The 21,373-nt window shown below is 34.6% G+C and overlaps 1 protein-coding gene across 1 annotated transcript in view; it reads right to left on the minus strand.

The window, feature by feature from the left end:
* The window catches only part of LOC105200156 (fatty acid synthase), a 64,219-nt gene that overhangs the window by 38,946 nt on the left and 3,900 nt on the right, over positions 1-21,373 (minus strand). Inside the window, exon 5 of the mRNA XM_039448150.1 lies at positions 20,807-21,225. Coding sequence (XP_039304084.1) covers positions 20,807-21,225 — 419 coding nt within the window. The remainder of the gene's footprint in view (positions 1-20,806; positions 21,226-21,373) is intronic.

Below are 21,373 nucleotides of genomic sequence, written 5' to 3' on the forward strand. Positions count from 1 at the left end.
CATGAAAAATCGTGAAAGTTAGCTGTCGCGACCGTAGATAGTCACATACATATGTATGTCATAATATTATGTAATTACATTATTACTTTAACGGTAGCACACGAACAATAACGAGCGCGGCTTTCTGCGTAACGATGTCTAACTCGTGATTTTATACATATTGTTATTTGCATAGGATGTAGTAGAGATGTATTCACCACAACGCTATTGTGACTCAACTCAACACGAGTGACAATAACTCTCTCAAACTTGTCACCTACGTCTTCAATAACCGTCATATCAGTATCAATCGCGCAACAAAAATCCGACCCTCTTTATTAGTCTAGGTTTATTTAGCCATGTTCCAATGAAGAAGCATATGATATGCTGCTAATTTTAGGTGTGTGTCGAGGTACATTCATTGCAGCGGAAAGATTGTGGCGGGAACGTTATCCTGATCGGACTCCTCACTCGCGAAATGTTTTTTCACGTTTGGCTAAACGAATCAAAATTAAAGGTGTCGTTCAGCCTCAACATAACAAAGGTACACAAATTCGTCGTCCGATTATGGATGAAAGAACAGTGGAAATTCTTGCATCGACAGAATTTAACCCTTATGATTCTTTAAGACGACGAGAACAAGATTCTGGTGTTAGTAAAATCAGTGTTTGGCGCATTCTAAAAAATAACAAATTTCACCCTTACAGAATGTCTGTTCATCAAGCGTTGAATTATAACGATATTAGACAGAGACTTGTATTTTGCAACTTTATAAGACAGCAACCACTTGATTTCCACTTGAAAATTTTATTTTCTGACAAATGTACACTTAAAAGTGATGGATCTGTTAATACTTGGAACTCTCGTTATTGGGCACAAAATAATCCTCACTGGTTGAGAGAAGTAGATCATCAAACCATTTGGAAAGTCAATGTTTGGTGTGGAATTATTGGAAGTCAAATCATAGGTCCTGTTTTCTTTGACGAAAATCTAAACGGTGATAGATATTCCGCCTTGATAATGACAGATCTTCCTGTCTTACTAGAAAATATTCCTCTGCAATTGCGCCTGAACATGTGGTTCCAACAAGATGCATGTCTGTCTCATACATCGAGAGTTGCTCGTGCGGCATTAAATACTATGTTCCCCGACAAGTGGATAGGCAAATACGGTCCAATCAATTATCCACCCCGATCACCAGATCTCACCGTCCTTGATTATTATTTCTGGGGAAGGATAAAAAACTTGGTCTATCATGAACGTCCGACTACGAGGGATAATATGATTCGTAGAATAAGTGAAGCAATTCGATCCTTACGTGCCGAGGAAATTCTTCGAGCAACCAATGATTTTCAAAATAGAATTGATGCTTGCATCGCAGAGAATGGTGCTCACTTTGAACATTTAGTCGCTTAACAAAACATACACTCATTCATTCCCGAACGTGAGAGGCAAGGGGACTCACGTGAATCAAGCACCCCAAACGTGAGAGGCAAGGGGACTCACGTGAATCAAGCACCACAAACGTGAGAGGCAAGGGGACTCACGTGAATCAAGCACCCCAAACGTGAGAGGCAAGGGGACTCACGTGAATCAAGCACCACACCGTGAGAGGCAAGGGGACTCACGTGAATCAAGCACCCCAAACGTGAGAGGCAAGGGGACTCACGTGAATCAAGCACCACACCGTGAGAGGCAAGGGGACTCACGTGAATCAAGCACCCCAAACGTGAGAGGCAAGGGGACTCACGTGAATTAAGCACCCCAATGGGATGAAATTCTCGTCACGTCCACGTCGTTCATTCTGGATAATGCTAAGCACGGGAAAATGCATACAGTCAATCTGGACATGATTGATCATCAAACATAATCAATCCAGTTAATAAACAAAAGCAGAGTACATAAAACTTTGACTCCCCTTTTCCTCCCCCATACACATACGCATGCACGTATGCACACACCCACACACAAGATTAAATCCGACTAAGTAACCACCACATGGTACATCTTGAGTAATACTGATGCTGGCGGTAGTGTAACTTTCAAGCCGCACAACTCGGAAAGTAGTCAACGAAAATAAACATTCTTATAGTGTTTTGGAAAGGTCTTGACACCAGCTATTATATTCTGGAATCAAAAATAGGGTGTTCCATTTAAAAAACTTAATGTGATTTCGATCTGACCTTGGCGACGCCATCCAAGGTCAAACTGATAAGATCATTGAATAGATCTTTTGAAACCCTACAACTTTCGTCTGAACATATTTTTGATTGGTCCTAATCCTGCGAAGAGAAAAGGGGTGTACGAGTGGTCTGAAACACCCTGTATAATTTCTACAATGATTTAAGAAACATTAAAAAATCTAAGATTAGATACATTATTTATTAACTTTGACACATGTATTAAAGATCTAGAAATATTAGAGAATCATAAATATGTAATAATAAAATTAATTATTACGTATTATTTAAACGTTAAATTAGCTTATGAAAGTAAAATAATTACGTTGAATGAACACAAAGACTTCATAAGACGTAATTTAATTAAAACTGTTATTTTCAGCGGGCAATAATTTATACCGTACAGTCGTGTTCATTATAGTTGCGACACTTTTTCTTCGATGGTTTTTGGAATGTAACCTTGTTCATCGAGCGGCGAAAGTAATTGGTTGGATCCACAAGTAAGAACCAATGATGTTCTCAGTTCTTGTTATAGTTGCGTGTTCAGAGACGCATCTAAGAAAAAGTGTCGCAACTATAATAAACATGACTGTACACTTTATTACCTGAAAATGACGGTTCTCTAATAAGGCTTTCTTTTATTTATATGACATCACTTATTTGTTTTTATTTTTAATTACTTTCCATTTTTTGTTTTATATATTTTATTATTATATATATATATATATATATATATATATAATAATAATAAAATATATAAAGCATTATATAATTAATATATATATATATATTAATTATATAATTTTTTTAAATATATCTTTAATAATAAAATGTGTATATTTTATATTTATTTCCTTTTAATTTAGTAAAATTAATTCTTATTTTACAAAAATATAATCGCATATTTTGGAGTAAACGTATAAATTCAAAGCGATATATTGTATTCCGTCTCTTTTTTTCTGATCTTCTACTCTTGCGTTTTTGTTTTACATTTCTGCCACTTAGGAGATGGAAGCGTTGCAAATCTTTCTTACACGAAAACATAGGAAAGTGGGGTGGTACAGTGCGTTGCATTGATGCCTGGGGTACCTATTTTAGGGATCACGTTTCTTTCTTGATTATTTTTATGTTCATGACTGAATACTGCGGTGATCGTTGACGGCAGCATTTGGTCATAAACGTAAAAATAACTAAGAAAGAAACATGGTCCTTAAAATCGGTACCCCAGGCATCAATGCAACGCACTGTACTAGCAGTCATCGCCGGCAACTTATATATGGAATATGTGGAGAACTCCACACTCGGATTAATCCGAGTGTGGAATTTCCACACTCGAAATTTGACCAATTTGTTCCAAATTATTTATGAGTTGCGACAAGAGCTACCGATATATCACGGAAACATTATATGGTAGGTAGAGATAGAGGGCGTCAGATATGCGTGTAGCTTAAAGTCACTAGATTAATAAAGTACCGCAATTCATAAGACTCAATGTATAAGGATTTGGAGCCAAAATGGCGTCGGAAAGTGTAAAGAGTGCACACTTTCATAATGTACGTATCTACACATTAAGTGCAATTATTCACCGTGAGATGCGTTAGATCTGTTGTGTTATTGTTGTACTCTGAGAAATTAAACGTTTAAAAACATGCCTAATTTTAAATAAATTAAAACCTTTAGACTTTATTGAAGTGTTTTTAAATAATTGTTGTACAGACTTTGTGCCATCATGCCACAATATTGTTGTTAAACTTATCAAAACATTTATTATAGGACGCATCCATTTTACCTTAAAAAAGATACCTTAATATTAACACATATAGAATACGCATATATAATATTAACGTATATTGAACACATATAGTAGTAAAAGCGTTGCATTAATGTCATATGTGAATAAGAACCATTGTAAATAAAATTAATTTATATAGTTTATGATTTTCTTTCTTATTTAAATACATTTATACTCATATGCACGTTTTAAATGTGCCGCATGTTGGAGCCAAAATGGCGGAAAGATTTCGGTACTTTATAAATCTAGTGACTTTAGTGTAGCTAGAGTTGGTATAAAGAGAGTTGCGACAATGTATGTGCCTAATGCTGATTGGCTCCGCCATTAAGGGGGAAATTTCCGGTTAGCTATCAGTTAGGTTAGGTAGATTAAATAGAGCTGTACACACCGAGTGCCTTGGACTGTCGTTTTATCTTTGTTGTTCACTGAATGTTAAACAAAGATAAAATGATACTCGGAAGAACTTGGTGTGTATTCCCGAACGCAGCCTAATCATCTTTGGTTGAAGAGTGTGTTTACGTGTGTCAGTTGATACAAACTCTTTTGCAACCTTTTTGCAACTCTAGAAAGAATATTAATTCTGAAAAGAATATTAATTACACAAGTGTAATTTTTGTCAATATTTTTTTAAAGCCAAAAAGTTAACTTTTTCTTAATAAATAATAAAAATAATGATATACAAATATAATCTCAAATTGTTTTAAAAATTTATCTATTTTTTTATTTCTTATTGTTAACATTTTATTTATTATTCCAATATTATTGTCATGTTATATGTAGACTAATGAATAATATTAAAGAAAATATGTTAAATAGTCTTTCTGTACACATTGTTTAGTGAGATGGTACATTGTGCAGCAGAAGGATGTCAAAACACTTTAATGTAATAATTATTTTTTTATTAACATATAATTTTTCTTTTAAACATTTTTTTTATATAACAATTTACGAGAAATTTAAGATGATTGAGTTAAGTATTTGATCCTGGTATATTTATAAAACTAATTTTTTCTTAGCATAATCTTTCTGCTACATAAAATAAAAATCTCCTTAAAATAATTTTTTTAAATTATATAATTCTAATTGTAAGTCGTAGAACTCAAAATGTAAAAAACTTATATATATTTAAAAAAAGTAATGATTATTTAAAGTTAAAATTTTGTTTCATTGTTATTGAGAGCTTTCCAGTAACAAAACATAGTCATACACTGTGTGACACAGTATTACACAATATCAACTCGTAAAACACTGCTTCTATCAAAGCTAGGTGTATTCGACCTCTCATGAATAAATAATATCGATCATTTGACATGGTTTTCAAAATTGTGCAGAAATTAAGGTTAAGAATGTTCGCTGTATACGAAAAAACGGCTCTGTATGATTGTGTCAAAATTAGAAAGCACTGAATTGTATATACAGTGTTACACAGTATTGCTTGCTCATATTTTGAAATTAGCGCTAGGTAGCTATATATTTTCCCCCTTAATGGCGATTTCCGGGTAATTGTCCCAACTCTCTTTATACCAACTCTACGTGTAGCGAAATGTCTCCGTTCGGCACCTCATCGTTCATGCCCGAATTGGTGCCTTCTTCTCTTACGTTCGCATAGTTCGTGACCAAATTGAGACCATATGATCAAACTTCTTTTGCGTTGCTGTTATTGACCTGAGATTGCGGTTCCTCCCTCCCAATATATTTTCTCTTTGTCAGTCATGGACAAGTTTGTGGTAAGAAAAGGAAAGCAAGAAGGCGTCTCTATAGCTGTTTCTATAACAGCTTCAAAGCCTAGCTGTTCAAGCAGCAGCGAAATAGACGGTAGTTCGAAATCGGGGTTACAAATCACAGAAGAAACAAATTATAGCAACACTCAAGAAAAACCAGATAAAGAAAATTTTGAATCTAAAAAAGCATTAAACAAAAGTATGTTTAGTTTGAGTAAAATGCAATTTTTTATATAAATATATTTAAATAATTAATAAGTCTGGTACTTTAAAATATTACAAAAAATAATTCTGAAGTTTTATTTTAATACATTCACAAAATTGTTTTAAAATTAAAATTTTAATATTATTTTAATAATTAATAAATATAACTGAATATTGAATAAAAATAAAATATATATTTAAAGTTTATTATGAATTTTATAAGTCTGTCAATAAAATTATTCTTTATAATAAAGTGTATAAAAGTATTCAGAAAAAACATAAAGTAAATTGTTTTTTAGGTGAAAAAAAACCACTATCTTTTGCAAGATGGCAAGAGATATACAAATGGCTAGAATTTAATTCAGCGAGTAAAGCAGTCTGTAAAATATGCTCAGAAGCAGTTGCAAAAAATTTATCATCAAATTTAGATAGTCATGCTATACGCTCAATTGAATCATTTGTTATAAATGGTTTTAATTGTTGGAAGAATGCGGTAGATCGCATTAATAAACATGAAGCAAATAATTTTCAAAGAAAGTCATTCTTAGGATTACAAAACTTACGAGATAAGTCTATTATTGAACATATTTCTCATGCAAAAACTAAAGAAATGGCTGATTCTCGGATTGCATTGCTAAAGATATTTAGTACTGTGAATGTTTTAGCACAACAAGGTATAGCTCTCCGTGGAAGAAATAATGACGAATGTTCAAATCTTATAAAATTTTTGAAAATGAGAGCTGAGGATATCCCAGAATTGAGATGGTGGCTAAATAAGTCGGCAGATTATAAGTGGCTACATCACGATTATGTGAATGAAATGTTGGAGATGATGGCACATGCAGTCATAAATGTATATATAACAGAAATAAAATCTGTGCAATATTATGCTATCATCGTAGATGAAACATCAGATATATCCAGATTGGAACAAGTTTCCATTAACTTTCGAATTACATTACCGGATTTTACTGTAAAAGAAATATTCTTAGGTTTTTATGAAACCAGTAATACAAAATCGGAAACGCTTCTAAATATCATAAGAGATGTCTTATTACGATATGGATTAGATATTACAAAATTAAGAGGACAATGTTTTGACGGCGCTGCAAACATGAGCGGAAAATGTTTCGGTGTGCAAACGCTACTTCGAAAATTGGAATCAAGAGCTCTTTTTGTTCATTGTACAGTGCATACGTTAAATCTGGTCGCTCAAGATGCTATGAAGAACGTAGAAATAATTAATAATTTTCTTGAAGTAGCCAAAGATATGATAACTTTTATTCGTGACTCTCCAAAACGAATCGCAATATTTAAAGATTTACAAGCGGCAAGCGAAGAAACGCTACCGATTCTATCGCCGTTTTGTCCAACAAGGTAATACTCAAGTAATTATATTAATAATATTTAATAAAATGGATAAAAAATTAAATTAGGCACAAAATAATAATCTAAAATCGAAAGTTATGGTTGTTGATTTAAGAATTTTTGCATCTTTTAATTGTAAATATAATAATATAATTTCCAAATTTAATGTTTAATTTAAGTAATTATTACTTTTTAATAAAAATAATAATATTATTGTATTTTGTAGAGGGTGCATAAGAATCAAATCCTTAAAAACAATCGCTGCTAACTATGAGCAAATTTTGTTATTTTTTGATGAAATATATACAAACAAATCAGAAGTCAGCAGTAAAGCTAATGGATTTTTATTAGGAGTACAAATTGAAAACCGCCGTTTTCCAGTAGATGGCGCCAGCGGTAAATGCTGGTGCCAAACGTTAGATCAAAAATTTTAAATGTAAGGTTGAGCATCTGGCAACAATTCCTTATCATTGCAGTTGTGAATTTTTATCGGCGTTATATATTTTTTTGTGATCGAAAATGTCGAAATTTGTGCCCAATAAGCGTCATTTGCGGGAAGTTTTACTTCTTGCCTTCAATATTCGAAAAAATCTGCGGCTGAGGCGCGTCGAATGATTGTAAAAACTTATGGTGAGGCTTCCATTAGTGAAAGAACGTGTCGAGAATGGTTCCAACGCTTCAAAAGTGGTGATTTCGGTGTAGAAGACAAGGAGCGTTCCGGACAGGTGAAAAAGTTTGAAGACGCACAATTGGAAACATTACTGAATGAAGATTTATCTCAAACGCAACAGGAGCTTGCAGATTCATTGGGCGTGACTCAACAAGCTATTTCACATCGTTTGAAAACCATGGGAATGATCCAAAAACATGGACACTGGGTGCCATACGAATTAAAGCCGAGAGACGTCGAACGGCGTTTTTTCGCGTGCGAACAGCTGCTCCAACGGCAAAAACGGAAGGGTTTTCTACATCGTATTGTAACCGGCGATGAAAAGTGGATCCATTATGATAATCCAAAGCGAAAAAAATCGTGGGGCTACCGCGGCCATGCATCAACATCGACGGCCAAGCCAAACATCCATGGCTCGAAGCTCATGCTGTGTATTTGGTGGGACCAGCTCGGCGTGATTTATTATGAGCTGTTGCAACCGGGTGAAACCATCACAGGAGCTCGCTACCGAACACAACTAATGCGTTTGTGCCGAGCATTGCAGGAAAAACGGCCACAATACGAGCAAAGACACGAAAAAGTGATGTTGCTGCACGATAACGCTCGGCCACATGTTGCTCAGGTCGTTAAAACCTATCTGGAAACATTGAAATGGGACGTCTTACCTCATCCGCCGTATTCTCCTGACATCGCCCCTTCAGATTACCACTTGCTCCGATCAATGGCGCATGGCCTGGCTGAGCAACACTTCCATTATTACGAAGAGGCCAAAAACTGGGTTGATTCGTGGATCGCCGCAAGAGACGAGCAGTTTTTTCGACGAGGGATTCGTATGCTGCCCGAAAGGTGGGAGAAAGTAGTGGCCAGCGATGGACAATACTTTCAAGAATAAGTATGTAACCATTTTTCAACAATCAATCCTCAAATTTTGACAAAAAACGGCGGTTTTCAATTTGTACTCCTAATAATATATTTGGAAAGTTTCGAATTTTATTTCTGCCTACTAAATTCTATTCAAGCATTAGAGAAAATTGAAATTTTAAATACGCAATTACAAAAAAATGATTTAAACTTGTACGAGGCACATGAAAAAGTGAAAGCCATACTAGAATGTTTTGCAGAAATGAGACAATTTGGTTTCGATTCTCTATGGGAAGAAACAACAAATGGCGCAAATAAATTAAATTTAGAAAAACCTAAATTGCCTCGCACTCGTAGAGCTCCAAAACGTTTCGAGACAGCAGATGTCCATGTATTTAAATCTGCTAAAGAATATTATCAAAAGAATTTTAATAAAATATACGATTAAGTGATTTTTTCATTAAAAGAAAGATTTAACTCCGAAACAATGACATTTTTAAATATATGCGAAAATTTTATTACAGGGAAAATCAACGATCTGATTCCTATTGTAGAGTTTTATAAAAATGATTTTGAGGAAGAAAAACTGAGGCTTCATCGTGACATGTTTCTTGACATTGTCAAACAAAGAAAAGTCACAATAACTACTCTGAAAGATGTGGTAAAATTTTTAAAAGAAAACTTGTCAGTAAGTGAATTGGTTAGTGAGTTTTCCAAATTAATTAGGATTTTGCTCACAATCCCGACAACGTCATGCACTGCTGAGCGATCGTTTTCAACTTTACGAAGATTAAAAACATATTTAAGATCAACAATGTGGCAAAATTGCTTAAATAACATCACAATCCTCCATGTTCATCGCGATATGACTGAAAACTTAGATTTGAACGAACTTGCAAACAGATTTATATGCGCAAATAAAATTCGACGATCAACGTTTGCAGTTGCAAACAGCAATAAATAAATTAAAGATCTCATTTTATAAAAATTAATCTCATTTTATAATAATTTAAAAATCTCACTTTATAAAAATTTAATAGTTTTTCTAGCCACCCCCCCCACCCAACAGATAGCAGAACTCCACACTTGAAATTCTGCTAAGTTGCCGGCTATGCTAGTAGTCCATATTTATATAGTCAAAGGTTGCGTACACTCATGGAATTTGATTCTGTCCATGAGAAAATTTTTCAAACTAAGAAGTCGCTATCTTTCTACATACTTGCAGTTTATGATTAACGTAACGACCAATAAAATCTAGTCGTTACATTAATCATAAACTGCGAGTATGTAGAAAGTGGTGATTTCTCAATTTAGAAAATTTCCCCATGGACAGAATCAAATTCCATGGGTGTAAGTGAGAGTGCGAGAGTTGAGTGTGTGTGAGTGCCAGCAAGGCAAGACAAGACGTACAGTCGTGTTCATTATAGTTGCAACACTTTTTCTTAGATGCGTCTCTGAACGCGCAACTATAATGAGAGCTGAGAACATGATTGATTCTTACTTGTGGATCCAACCAATTACGTTCGCCGCTCGATGAGCAAGGCTACATTCCAAAAACCATCGAAGAAAAAGTGTCGCAACTATAATGAACACGACTGTACACCCAAGGACTTTGATTCTGTCTAAGGGGAAATTTTTCAAACTGAAAAGTCGCTATTTTTCTGCATACTTATGGCTCTGGCAGACCAGCGCGATTTGCGACACGCGACGCGCGATTATCCAATAGGCGTTTACAATTTTTTGAAAAGACGTACGCCTATTGGATAATCGCGCGTCGCGTGTCGCAAATCGCGCTGGTTTGCCAGAGCCATTACAGTTCATGATTAACGTAACAACCAATAAGCTCTAGTTGTTTCATTAATCATGAACTGCGAGTATGTAGAAAGTGGTGACTTCTCAGTTTGGAAAATTTTCCCATGGACAGAATCAAAGTCCTTGGGTGTGCGGCCGTACCGCGCGCGCGACATCTCCGGCCGTGGCCGCGGCCTTCGGCAAAGCCACGGCACCAGCACGTCAACGGGGATTCCGAATTCCGAGAAGCTCGGCTCGGAGTCCCTCACTTGTAAATAAACACCGCCAGTAAGTATCGCGGCGGCGACCGTTCCGATCACCGTGTTCGACTTTCCGTCTTTGTTTGTCCGCGCGTTCTGACTTTCCGTTTGTCCGTCCGCGCGTAAATATAAGCCTTTGTTACGTCCGTCCGAGCATCATCGTCATTCGTCCGTCCGCGCGCCGCGTCCGGAACGCCGCTGGCACCAATCTGGCAAGTCAGATTCAAGGTCCGTGGATTGGCGTTGGAGGGGAAGGAAGGTCGTTGCATAGCCACCATTTTCGAGACAGCGAGTCAATGTTAGTGTACATAGGTACACACTACAGCTATTAGTTGTATGAGTGAGCAAGTGTGCAGTAAAAGTATGGCCGCCGCCATTTTCGTTCCACATCGTTGAAGGGGATGCAACGACCTTCCTTCCCCTCCAACGCCAATCCACGGACCTTGGTCAGATTTAACAATCATGTGTGATGAATACCTAGATGCGATGCGTGTGTTTGGAACATGCCTAACCTTCTTAGGGAAGGCATTAATGACCGCTTATGTACCGCACCGTCTACGCGAAATAAAGAATATTTTATCTATGATGTTACATCATGATTTTATCTACCATCCACGACGTCTAGTTCTCTTGGCGACCTCATCCGCGTCCTCGTCCGCCGAACTCACGCCGCCCCGTGCGCGGAAAAATCAGGTCGTTACAAAGTAATAGGCAATTTAGGTTTGCTCAAGTTTTTTTCAGTTATTGGTTATGTCTTTGTCTTCTGATAGTGAATCTGCGATAATTAGCATGTGGTGTAAAAAAAAATAAAATTGGGGAGAAGAGGAGACGCGTGTTTTTTTTTTAAATTATGTACTGAAAAACGAATTTTATCAATAATGGATGGAAAAAGACAGAGACACGTTGAACTTTTCTGGCTACTTTTAATTAATTAGTAAAATTTTCTACGGATATTTAAGTACATAACCTTTTAGCTTGTCTTTAAGCAAAATTATTTTTTTTATGCAACTAAAATAACTGTTAGCAGTAAGATACTGTTGATTAATGCGTACTTTATTGGAATCTTAATGGTTCGTACTATTGACTTCGTATTGTTCGGTGTAAACATATGCAAGTTTAGTGCTTGATGCATATTAACTTGATTTGCGTATTAAAATTGCGTACGGTGTAAACTTGGACATAAACGGCGAATGTGTAGAAAGTGATGACTTTTCAGTTTGGAAAATTTCCCCATGGACAGAATTAAACACGCTGAGTATACAGGGTGTATTCCGAAAGTTCAATCGAAAATATCCTTTTTAATAATAAAGCTGGTAACACTGTAACTAACTACGCCGTAATAAAAGTTGAGTTTGTGATTTTGTTAGCTTGCAGAGACCATCGGAGAAGTTAGTAAAATACAAGTTTAATTTCTTGTAATTTAATTATTTATTAAATGATTTTAATGACGTATTATTTATTAAAATAATTCTAATCATGTATTATTAAAATAATAATTACTAACAATCATTTTTATTTCAAAATAGGAATTAAGCAAAAGATAGATTTCCAAAAATTTTGTGAAGCTAAAAATCGGAAGTTTTGATTAATTTTAAATTATTAATTGTAAGTAAATTAGATTATATCCGTTTGTGTGCACTAATAGTGCATGATAAAATTTATTCTCTTTAAGTAGTTGGAGAACCTACAGTAGCTTATAGCTAGCATGCTTACAAATGTTAGACTTTTATTAAATATTATTATAATATAATTTTATATTTATTTCATACAAAATCAAATAAGTGTAAGATTATAAAAAAATAATATTAATATTGACAATATAAAAAAATTTATCCTACAAACTTTGCATTGCTGCAAGGACTTTGATTCTGTCCATGGGGAAATTTTTCAAACTGAGAAGTCACTATCTTTCTACGTACTTACAGTTCATGATTAACGTAACGACCAATAAGCTCTAGTCGTTTCATTGGTCTAGTTTACACCAAGCACTTGATACGCGTACTAACTCGTAACTTTCTATTAATTTATCTTACTTTCGACAATGCGTGTATACATAATACATATATTTAATTATCTCGATTCATATTGTACCAACTTAATATACTATTTTTCAAATTTATTTCCAAAATTAAAATAATTTAATAGGAAATTACTAGTTAGTACGCGTATCAAGTGCTCGGTGTAAACTAGGACAATGTCGCTTCTTTCTTTGGCTTTGTTTACACCGAATACTTAATACGCGTAATATTTAGTAACTTTCTATTCAATTATCTTAATTTCGGTAATAAATTTAATGAATAGTATATTAAGCTGGTTCAATATGAATCAAGATAATTAATTAAATATAGATATCACGTATACATTTACACGTATTGTCGAAATTAAAACAATTTAATAGAAAGTTACTTGTTAGTATGCGTGTCAAATGTTCGGTGTAAACTAGGTCTTTATACAGGGTGTTCGTTAATGGTTGTCCAGCCTTTTACCGTACGTAGATGCCGTACCGACTGAGCTTGCTAATTTGCTAAACGTTTCCTAGATGACAGCTGCTTCGGTTGAGCGCGCGAACGCGATCTCGCAGGACCGAGTGACACGTACAGGCCCCTGGTGAAAATTTTTCTCATATTTTTTTCGTATAATTTTTCCGAACATCTGTATAATTTTTTATGAAACGTTATAAAATGTAAAAAAGTTAAAAGTATTTTTTTAAAACTGTGAGATGAGAAATCTCAGAATACTTCAGAATGTACGTGTATGAAAAGTTCTAACAATAAGAGATGTAGACTTTCTAAGTATTATTTCTACGTATTTCTGAAAAATGTTCCTATTCGTATAAAAATTATGAGAAAAACTGTAACCAGGAATGTTAAATTCTATAAACGAGAAATTTTATAAAAAATTATTAGAATAGTTTTTACCGGGGAAAGCTGTGCATACTTTGTTATATTACATTTGTTACTAAGATTACTATTTCTATTTATTAATCAAATTAATAAATAAAGTAGTAAATAGAAACGTAGAATACTGAATACATTTAATAATATATCCACACAATTTTTATCACAAATTTTTAATACTTGTAATCTAATATAACAAAGTATGCACAGCTTTCCCCTGTAAAAACTATTCTAATAATTTTTTATAAAATTTCTCGTTTATAGAATTTAACATTCCTGGTTACAGTTTTTCTCATAGTTTTTATACGAATAGGAACATTTTTCAGAAATACGTAGAAATAATACTTAGAAAGTCTACATCTCTTATTGTTAGAACTTTTCATACACGTACATTCTGAAGTATTCTGAGATTTCTCATCTCACAGTTTTAAAAAAATACTTTTAACTTTTTCACATTTTATAACGTTTCATAAAAAATTATACAGATGTTCGGAAAAATTATACGAAAAAAATATGAGAAAAATTTTCACCAGGGGCCTGTACGTGTCACTCGGTCCTGCGAGATCGCGTTCGCGCGCTCAACCGAAGCAGCTGTCATCTAGGAAACGTTTAGCAAATTAGCAAGCTCAGTCGGTACGGCATTTACGTACGGTAAAAGGCTGGACAACCATTAACGAACACCCTGTATAGGATTCTAGTTTTCAGTGTTGTTTGTCGTCAGTCTCACGAGTGTCCGCCAAGGCGCATTTACAACGCTCAAGACGGGCGACTCCGTCAAGATGTGTTTTTATATGAGGTTATGCACTATGCAGCGGGTGACACTCTTTTGGACACAGCACGATTGGACACCAACCAATCATCTTGACTTATCTAACCAAACCAACGGAAAAACTCTAGGCCGCTGTGAGGGGTAGTGTCCAATCGTGCGGTGTCCAATCGTGCGCACCCCCTATGTAGCTACCTAATCAAGAGAGCGCTCGAGAGAAAGAGAGAGAGAGAGAGAGAGAGAGAGAGAGAGAGAGAGAGAGAGAGAGAGAGAGAGAGAGAGAGAGAGAGAGAGAGAGAGAGAAGTATAATAGTGTTTTGAGTGCAGTAAGTTTTAAAATTCAATCCGAGTTCGCCTTTTTTTTTATACTATTTTTTTTAAACTCCTTGCGCGGACATATTGAAGACGTGACGTCATAAGCAAGAAATAACACATAAAAGTTTCATTTGTGGCATTTATAAATAAAGAGAATAAAATAGAATAATAAGAGCGTTTTGCAAACATTAGCATTTAATTATTCTTTTCTCCCATGACAATCAATTAATAATTGTGGGTCCGTGAAGTGATACCTATTAAGGCAGGAAAACGTATATAGTTAAGCTGAAGTTTCAATCATGGCATTTGTAAATAAACAGAATTTGGATAACAGATTAATGAGATCGTTTTGAAACATTTCTAAAAATAGCTCTTGACTTATCCCTAACAATAAGTAAATATTTATGTAAAAACCACGTAAAGTGAAACTTATTCAGGCAGGAAATCATATAAACTGTTGAAAAGAGAAAAAAATATGCTTTACGCTTGGAACTAAAAGAAGTCACATCTCTGGTGAAAGTGTCGGAAAGATTCAGATAAAAATTTTGAACTAAAATGGATTTAGGCGGATAGAAAGAATGAGAGAAAAGAAAAATAAAGAGAATCCTAGTTACAAAGTTTGTTTCGAATTATTACCGTTCATTTCGATTCAACCTCGAGAAACCTCACGGATTAAGGGGATGCTAAAGTCGTCCTTTTTTACCGACCAAACGTTAATTTTCGGGCACGCCGTTCTTCTAATTGCATTTACAGATTTAAAAATCCTTTTCCACAATTAAAGTATAAACAGTAATATATAGCGGACGCTATATAAGGATGAGAAAAACAAAAAAAATTGGAAAATTATTTTCAATTTTTTTTGTTTTTCTTATCCTTATATAGCGTCCGCTATATATTACTGTTTATACTTTAATTGTGGAAAAGGATTTTTAAATCTGTAAATGCAATTAGAAGAACGGCGTGCCCGAAAATTAACGTTCGGTCGGTAAAAAAGGACGACTTTAGCATCACCTTAAGCCTTAAACACATAAATAGGTCTGGGAGAACTTCCCGAAAAAACTTTACTTTTATGCCATTTTATTTTAGTTAAGCAATAAAGTTGATCAATCGTAGTAGTCGATAGAGAAGACTTCAAACTTTTTTTCCACCTAGCCCAAATTTTTTTTCTCATTCTGTCTTCATCATAGACTTAGAAAATTATAGACCGAGCGTAAACTGCTATTTTAGACGAGAGAGGGTATGATAATCGACATAAGGGGAAGCATAAGTCAAAGTCGATAAATTTCGGTCAAACTCGAAAATAATCGGCTTATAAGTGAAAGTCCGTTGCATTCCGTTAATGTCAGTCCGTTTAAATCTATTAACGGCTATTTAAAAAGTTAGACGTTATCGCTTGTTATCATTTATATTTTTGTGCCTATCAAATAGTGTCGATTGCATCACAATTGGCCGCTGAGAAGGTAAAATGAGCTTTTATGTTGTGTTCGGTTGCAAAAACCGGAAATTTAAAGAAAACCAATAGATTTAGATTAATTTAGACTTTTTAGTTTATTTTATTATACATATTGTGTACTATATATATATATATATATATATAAGGGTGATTCAAAATAACCTATTGGTCCCAAAGCTGGCATATTCGTAATCGAATTCTGAGACGATTTTTCCTTTTGCAAAAATTTGTCCGGAGCTTAGTTTTCAAGTTACAATAAAAATTAGTTAGCGTATGACGGGTCAGGTACAAGTGGTAGACAGGGGCGGCGCGACTCACGGTTACACGCGGGTGTTTCCGTGGAGCACCTCCTGCGCTCAAATGACTGACAAAAGGACATCACATTCCTATTTAAACTTTCTTTCTCTCTCTCTCTCTCTTTCTCTCTCTCCGTCACTTTAATTATGCTACATTTAACTTGTCAAATTTCGATCTGTCATCCGGCCGTCAAATATCGGGATGACCGTGAAATCTTTAAGTAAGTTTACATTATTATAATAAATGTACGCCCGCAAATAATAAAATTTAATGCAAATTAGATTACTTAAATGTGCACTTGCAAGTTAAAAGTAGCACTTTTAAAACGCACAAAAAGGAAAGAAAGGAGAGAGAGAGAGAGAGAGAGAGAGAGAGAGAGAGAGAGAGAGAGAAATAGAGACGGGGAAGAAGGAGGCTTTAAACAAGTTTAAGCACGTTCACTCACGCACACGGCAATCAGCTTATTGTTTCCACGATGCGACAGTTCAATTTAAATTTGTCCTTTATCCAGATCTATCCCTCGAAGTTGTTTCATATTTTACCACATTACTATTTACTCTGCACTTGATCGATAAACGCGGAACTACGCGACGAACCGATCGATCAACTTTATTAATTACTATTCTAATCACTACAATTATTCGATTAAAATTACTCGAAGAAACACGTGTTTACGTTACGATCACACAACACGTGTTCACTCGACGATATCAAGCAGTCGACTGGATATTATTGGTTATATTGTTATAAGAGTGTCGAACGATTGGTTAAAGCCATAAGTCAAAACGCGGCAATTTAAAATGCAAATATCGGTTAATACAATTTACATCAATACAATTTATTAGAAAAATGTTGCAAATGCATATTTATCATTATTTGTTAAAAATTGTATGATAGTGACTTTATCAAGATAATTAAATATTATTCATTCTAAATATTCAAGAAATAATTTTATCAAAATCAATTTTTTCTAAATACCTTTTTTATTTCTTATTTTTGAATATTTGTGAAAACTGAAAATATTCCTCAAAATAAAATATTTGATTGCCCTGAAAAGGGCAAATTATCCGTTGCTGCAAGGAGATTTCAAGAATTATATCCTTAAAGTTCTTTTATAATAAATATTCTAAATAATTATCTTGATAAAGTCACTTACAATTTTTAACAAGTAATAATAAACATGCATTTGCCACATTTTTCTAATAAATTGTTTAGATGTAAATCGTATTAATCAATATTTTCATTTTGAATTACCGCGTTTTGACTTATGGCTTTAACCAATCGTTCGACACTCTTATAACGACATAACCAATAACATTCAGTCGACTGCTTTATATCGTCGAGTGAACACGTGTTGTGTGATCGTAACGTAAATACGTGTTTCTTTGAGTAATTTTAACGCATTGAATGATTGTAGTGATTACAGTAGTGATTAATAGTAATTAATAAAGTCGATCGATCGGTTCGTCGCGTAGTTCCGCGTTTATCAATCAAATGAAGAGTAAATAGTGTAAATGTGGTGAAATATGAAACAACTTCGAGGGATAGATCTGGATAAAGCACAAATTTAAATTAAATTGTCGCATCGTGGAAACAATAAGCTGATCGCCATGTGCGTAAGTAAACGTGCTTAAACTTGTTCAAAGCCCCCCCCGTCTCTCTCTCTCTCTCTCTCCTTTCTATCTCTTTTGTGCGTTTTAAAAGTTCTACTTTTAACTTGCAAGTGCACATTTAAGTAATCTAATTTGCATTAAATTTTATTATTCGCGGGCGTACATTTATTATAATAATGTAAACTTACTTGAAGATTTCACGGTCATCCCGATATTTGACGGCCGGATGACAGATCGAAATTTGGCAAGTTAAATGTAGCATAATTAAAGTGACAGAGAGAGAGAGAGAGAGAGAGAGAGAGAGAGAGAGAGAGAGAGAGAGAGAGAGAGAGAGAGTTTAAATAGGAATGTGCTGTCCATGTACTTTTGTCAGTCATTTGAGCGCAGGAGGTGCCCCACGGAAACACCCGTGTGTAACAGTGAGTCTCGCCGCCCCTGTCTTCCACTTGTACCTGACCCGTAATACGCTAACTAATTCTTATTGTAACTTGAAAACTAAGCTTCGGACAAATTTTTGCAAAAGGAAAAATCGTCTCAGAATTCGATTACGAATATGCCAGCTTCGGGACCAATAGGTTATTTTGAATCACCCTGTATATATACAGAGTGCGAGAAAAGTTCCGGGACGGCGAAATATCTCGAAAACTAAGCATTTTAGGAAAAAGTGTTTCAGACAAAAGTTGTAGGGTTTAGAAAGATCTATTTACTGATCTTATCAGTTTGACCTTGGATGGCGTCGCCAAGGTCAGATCGAAATTAGATTAACTTTTTTAAATGGAACACCTAACTTTTTATTGCATATTCTTGTAGCTTATCTCGAGACCTTTCCAAAACATTACAAGAAAGTTTATTTTCGTTGAGTACTTTCCGAGTTGTGAGACTTGAAAGCTACAGTGTACTGTAGTGTGGGTCCAGCCACTCTTGCCTTAACTGGCCGGACACACGCCACACTTGCCTTAACTGGCCGGACACACGCCACACTTGCCTTAACTGGCCGGACACACGCCACACTTGCCTTAACTGGCTGGACCCACACTACAGTACACTGTAGCTTTCAAGTCTCACAACTCGGAAAGTACTCAACGAAAATAAACTTTCTTGTAATGTTTTGGAAAGGTCTCGAGATAAGCTACAAGAATATGCAATAAAAAGTTAGGTGTTCCATTTAAAAAAGTTAATGTAATTTCGATCTGACCTTGGCGACGCCATCCAAGGTCAAACTGATAAGATCAGTAAATAGATCTTTCTAAACCCTACAACTTTTGTCTGAAACACTTTTTCCTAAAATGCTTAGTTTTCGAGATATTTCGCCGTCCCCGAACTTTTCTCGCACCCTGTATATATATATATATATATATATATATATATATATATATATATATATATATATATATATAGATAGATAGATAGATAGATAAATAATATAATAAACAATTTAAATATATAACTTAAGAGGATGCTATAGTAACCGAAGAACTTCCTCGACGTCGGCATTGCAGATTATTTTTCGAGGGAGACCAGGCTATCGCTCTTTGTCTAACGCATAAATCTGTCTTTGTTTTTCGATTATTTCGCCATCTCCGAAAAGACCTATCAACTATAAGTCACTACTCTGCTTGCCATTGTTTACGTGCGCTAAGCGAAATTTGTACACGTACAGCTGTTTACATGTTAAACTTTTTTGTTAGGCTTTTGACTGGAATGACACACAGTCATTGTTGTTTGTTAGAGTTTTCTAAAGTGCGGCCTGGTCTCATTTCATACATACGAGCTACAAAACGTTAGTAAATGACAAAAGTTAACCTCGGTTGACAGATCCACGAGCCAAAAATAAATAAATTTTTAACTTTTTGTTCTATTTTCTCGTAAAATTTACCAGCCCGCACTTTGTTTTGGTGCGTACTTTTGTTCTGTAAAAGGATTTTGTGATCTGTAGAGCCAATTCGAAAATTAATGAACACTGTAATGTGTCGGTAATTTCCGTCACTATAGCATCCTCTTAATGATATTAAAATTAACTAATAAAAGTTCTCAATTTTTTTTGTATTGCAATATTATTTAATTAAAATTATAATCTTAACCTTTAAAATATTAGAATTACCTATTGAAAAGTGATAATAAAACATAACAAAATCAATGTCGAATCAATTAATATACCATATTTTACTTCTGTATTGTTATTTCTTACAAAACAAATTTGGTATTTATTTCTGTACATATATGACAGTTAACATTTAATTAATTTATTATATTATATTTAAAAAGTTATACGAATTAAATAGAAAAAAATTGAATTGAATTAAATGAATATGTTCGGTAATGCCGAACCCATCCGAACTGTACCGGAAACAGCCGAGTTTGTTCTTTACCTTACCGCGATTATCACTAAGGGCCACTTTCACCAACGCCGATTAACTTAATCGCTGATTAGTCTATCGGAATTGATCAATCGCATTTGTCGTTTTTACTTAACGACAAATACGATTGGTCAATTCCGATAGACTAATCAGCAATTAAGTTAATCAGCGTTGGTGAAAGTGGCCCTAACACGCAAGCTATGTGTATTTAATTTTTTGTAAATAAGTATATTAAAAATAAAATTGAAAGTAGTAAATAAAAGCGGAAATTACTTCTTTTACCTTAGCGATCTGACCAAAACCAGCCGCAGGTTCAGCATGACCAAAATTGGATTTGACGGAACCAATCATTAATGGAGTTTCTCTATTCTTACACAAAATGTTCTGGAGTGCACTAACTTCCTGAGGATCGCCAACTTTGGTAGCGGTACCATGTGTTTCAATGTAATCCAAACATGATTTCGGTATTCTGCATTCATCGTAAAATTCCATTAGTAAAGTACTTTGCATATGCGACGATGGATATGTTATTCCTTCTTCTTTATAGCCATCATTGTTCAATTTAATATGTGGACATATGGAGTAAATTCTTTTCGCATTCTTCGCTTTTTGAAGGTATACCACTGCCACCGTTTCACTACGTGAATATCCGTTTGCCATGATGTCGAAAGGTCTGCAGTGACCATCAGATGACAGAACACCTCAAAGATACAAAATATATAATCAAGTTTCAATTTACATTGAATTAACTTATATATAGAAAATGATAAATCTTCACAAAATTTGCGCCTTCCCCCCTCCGCCGTAACAAAACAAAAATATAAATTCAGATTTTTTTACAAATAAATT

Source organism: Solenopsis invicta, chromosome 4 (genome assembly GCF_016802725.1).
Source record: "Solenopsis invicta isolate M01_SB chromosome 4, UNIL_Sinv_3.0, whole genome shotgun sequence".
In the NCBI taxonomy this organism is placed as follows: Eukaryota; Metazoa; Arthropoda; class Insecta; order Hymenoptera; family Formicidae; genus Solenopsis; species Solenopsis invicta.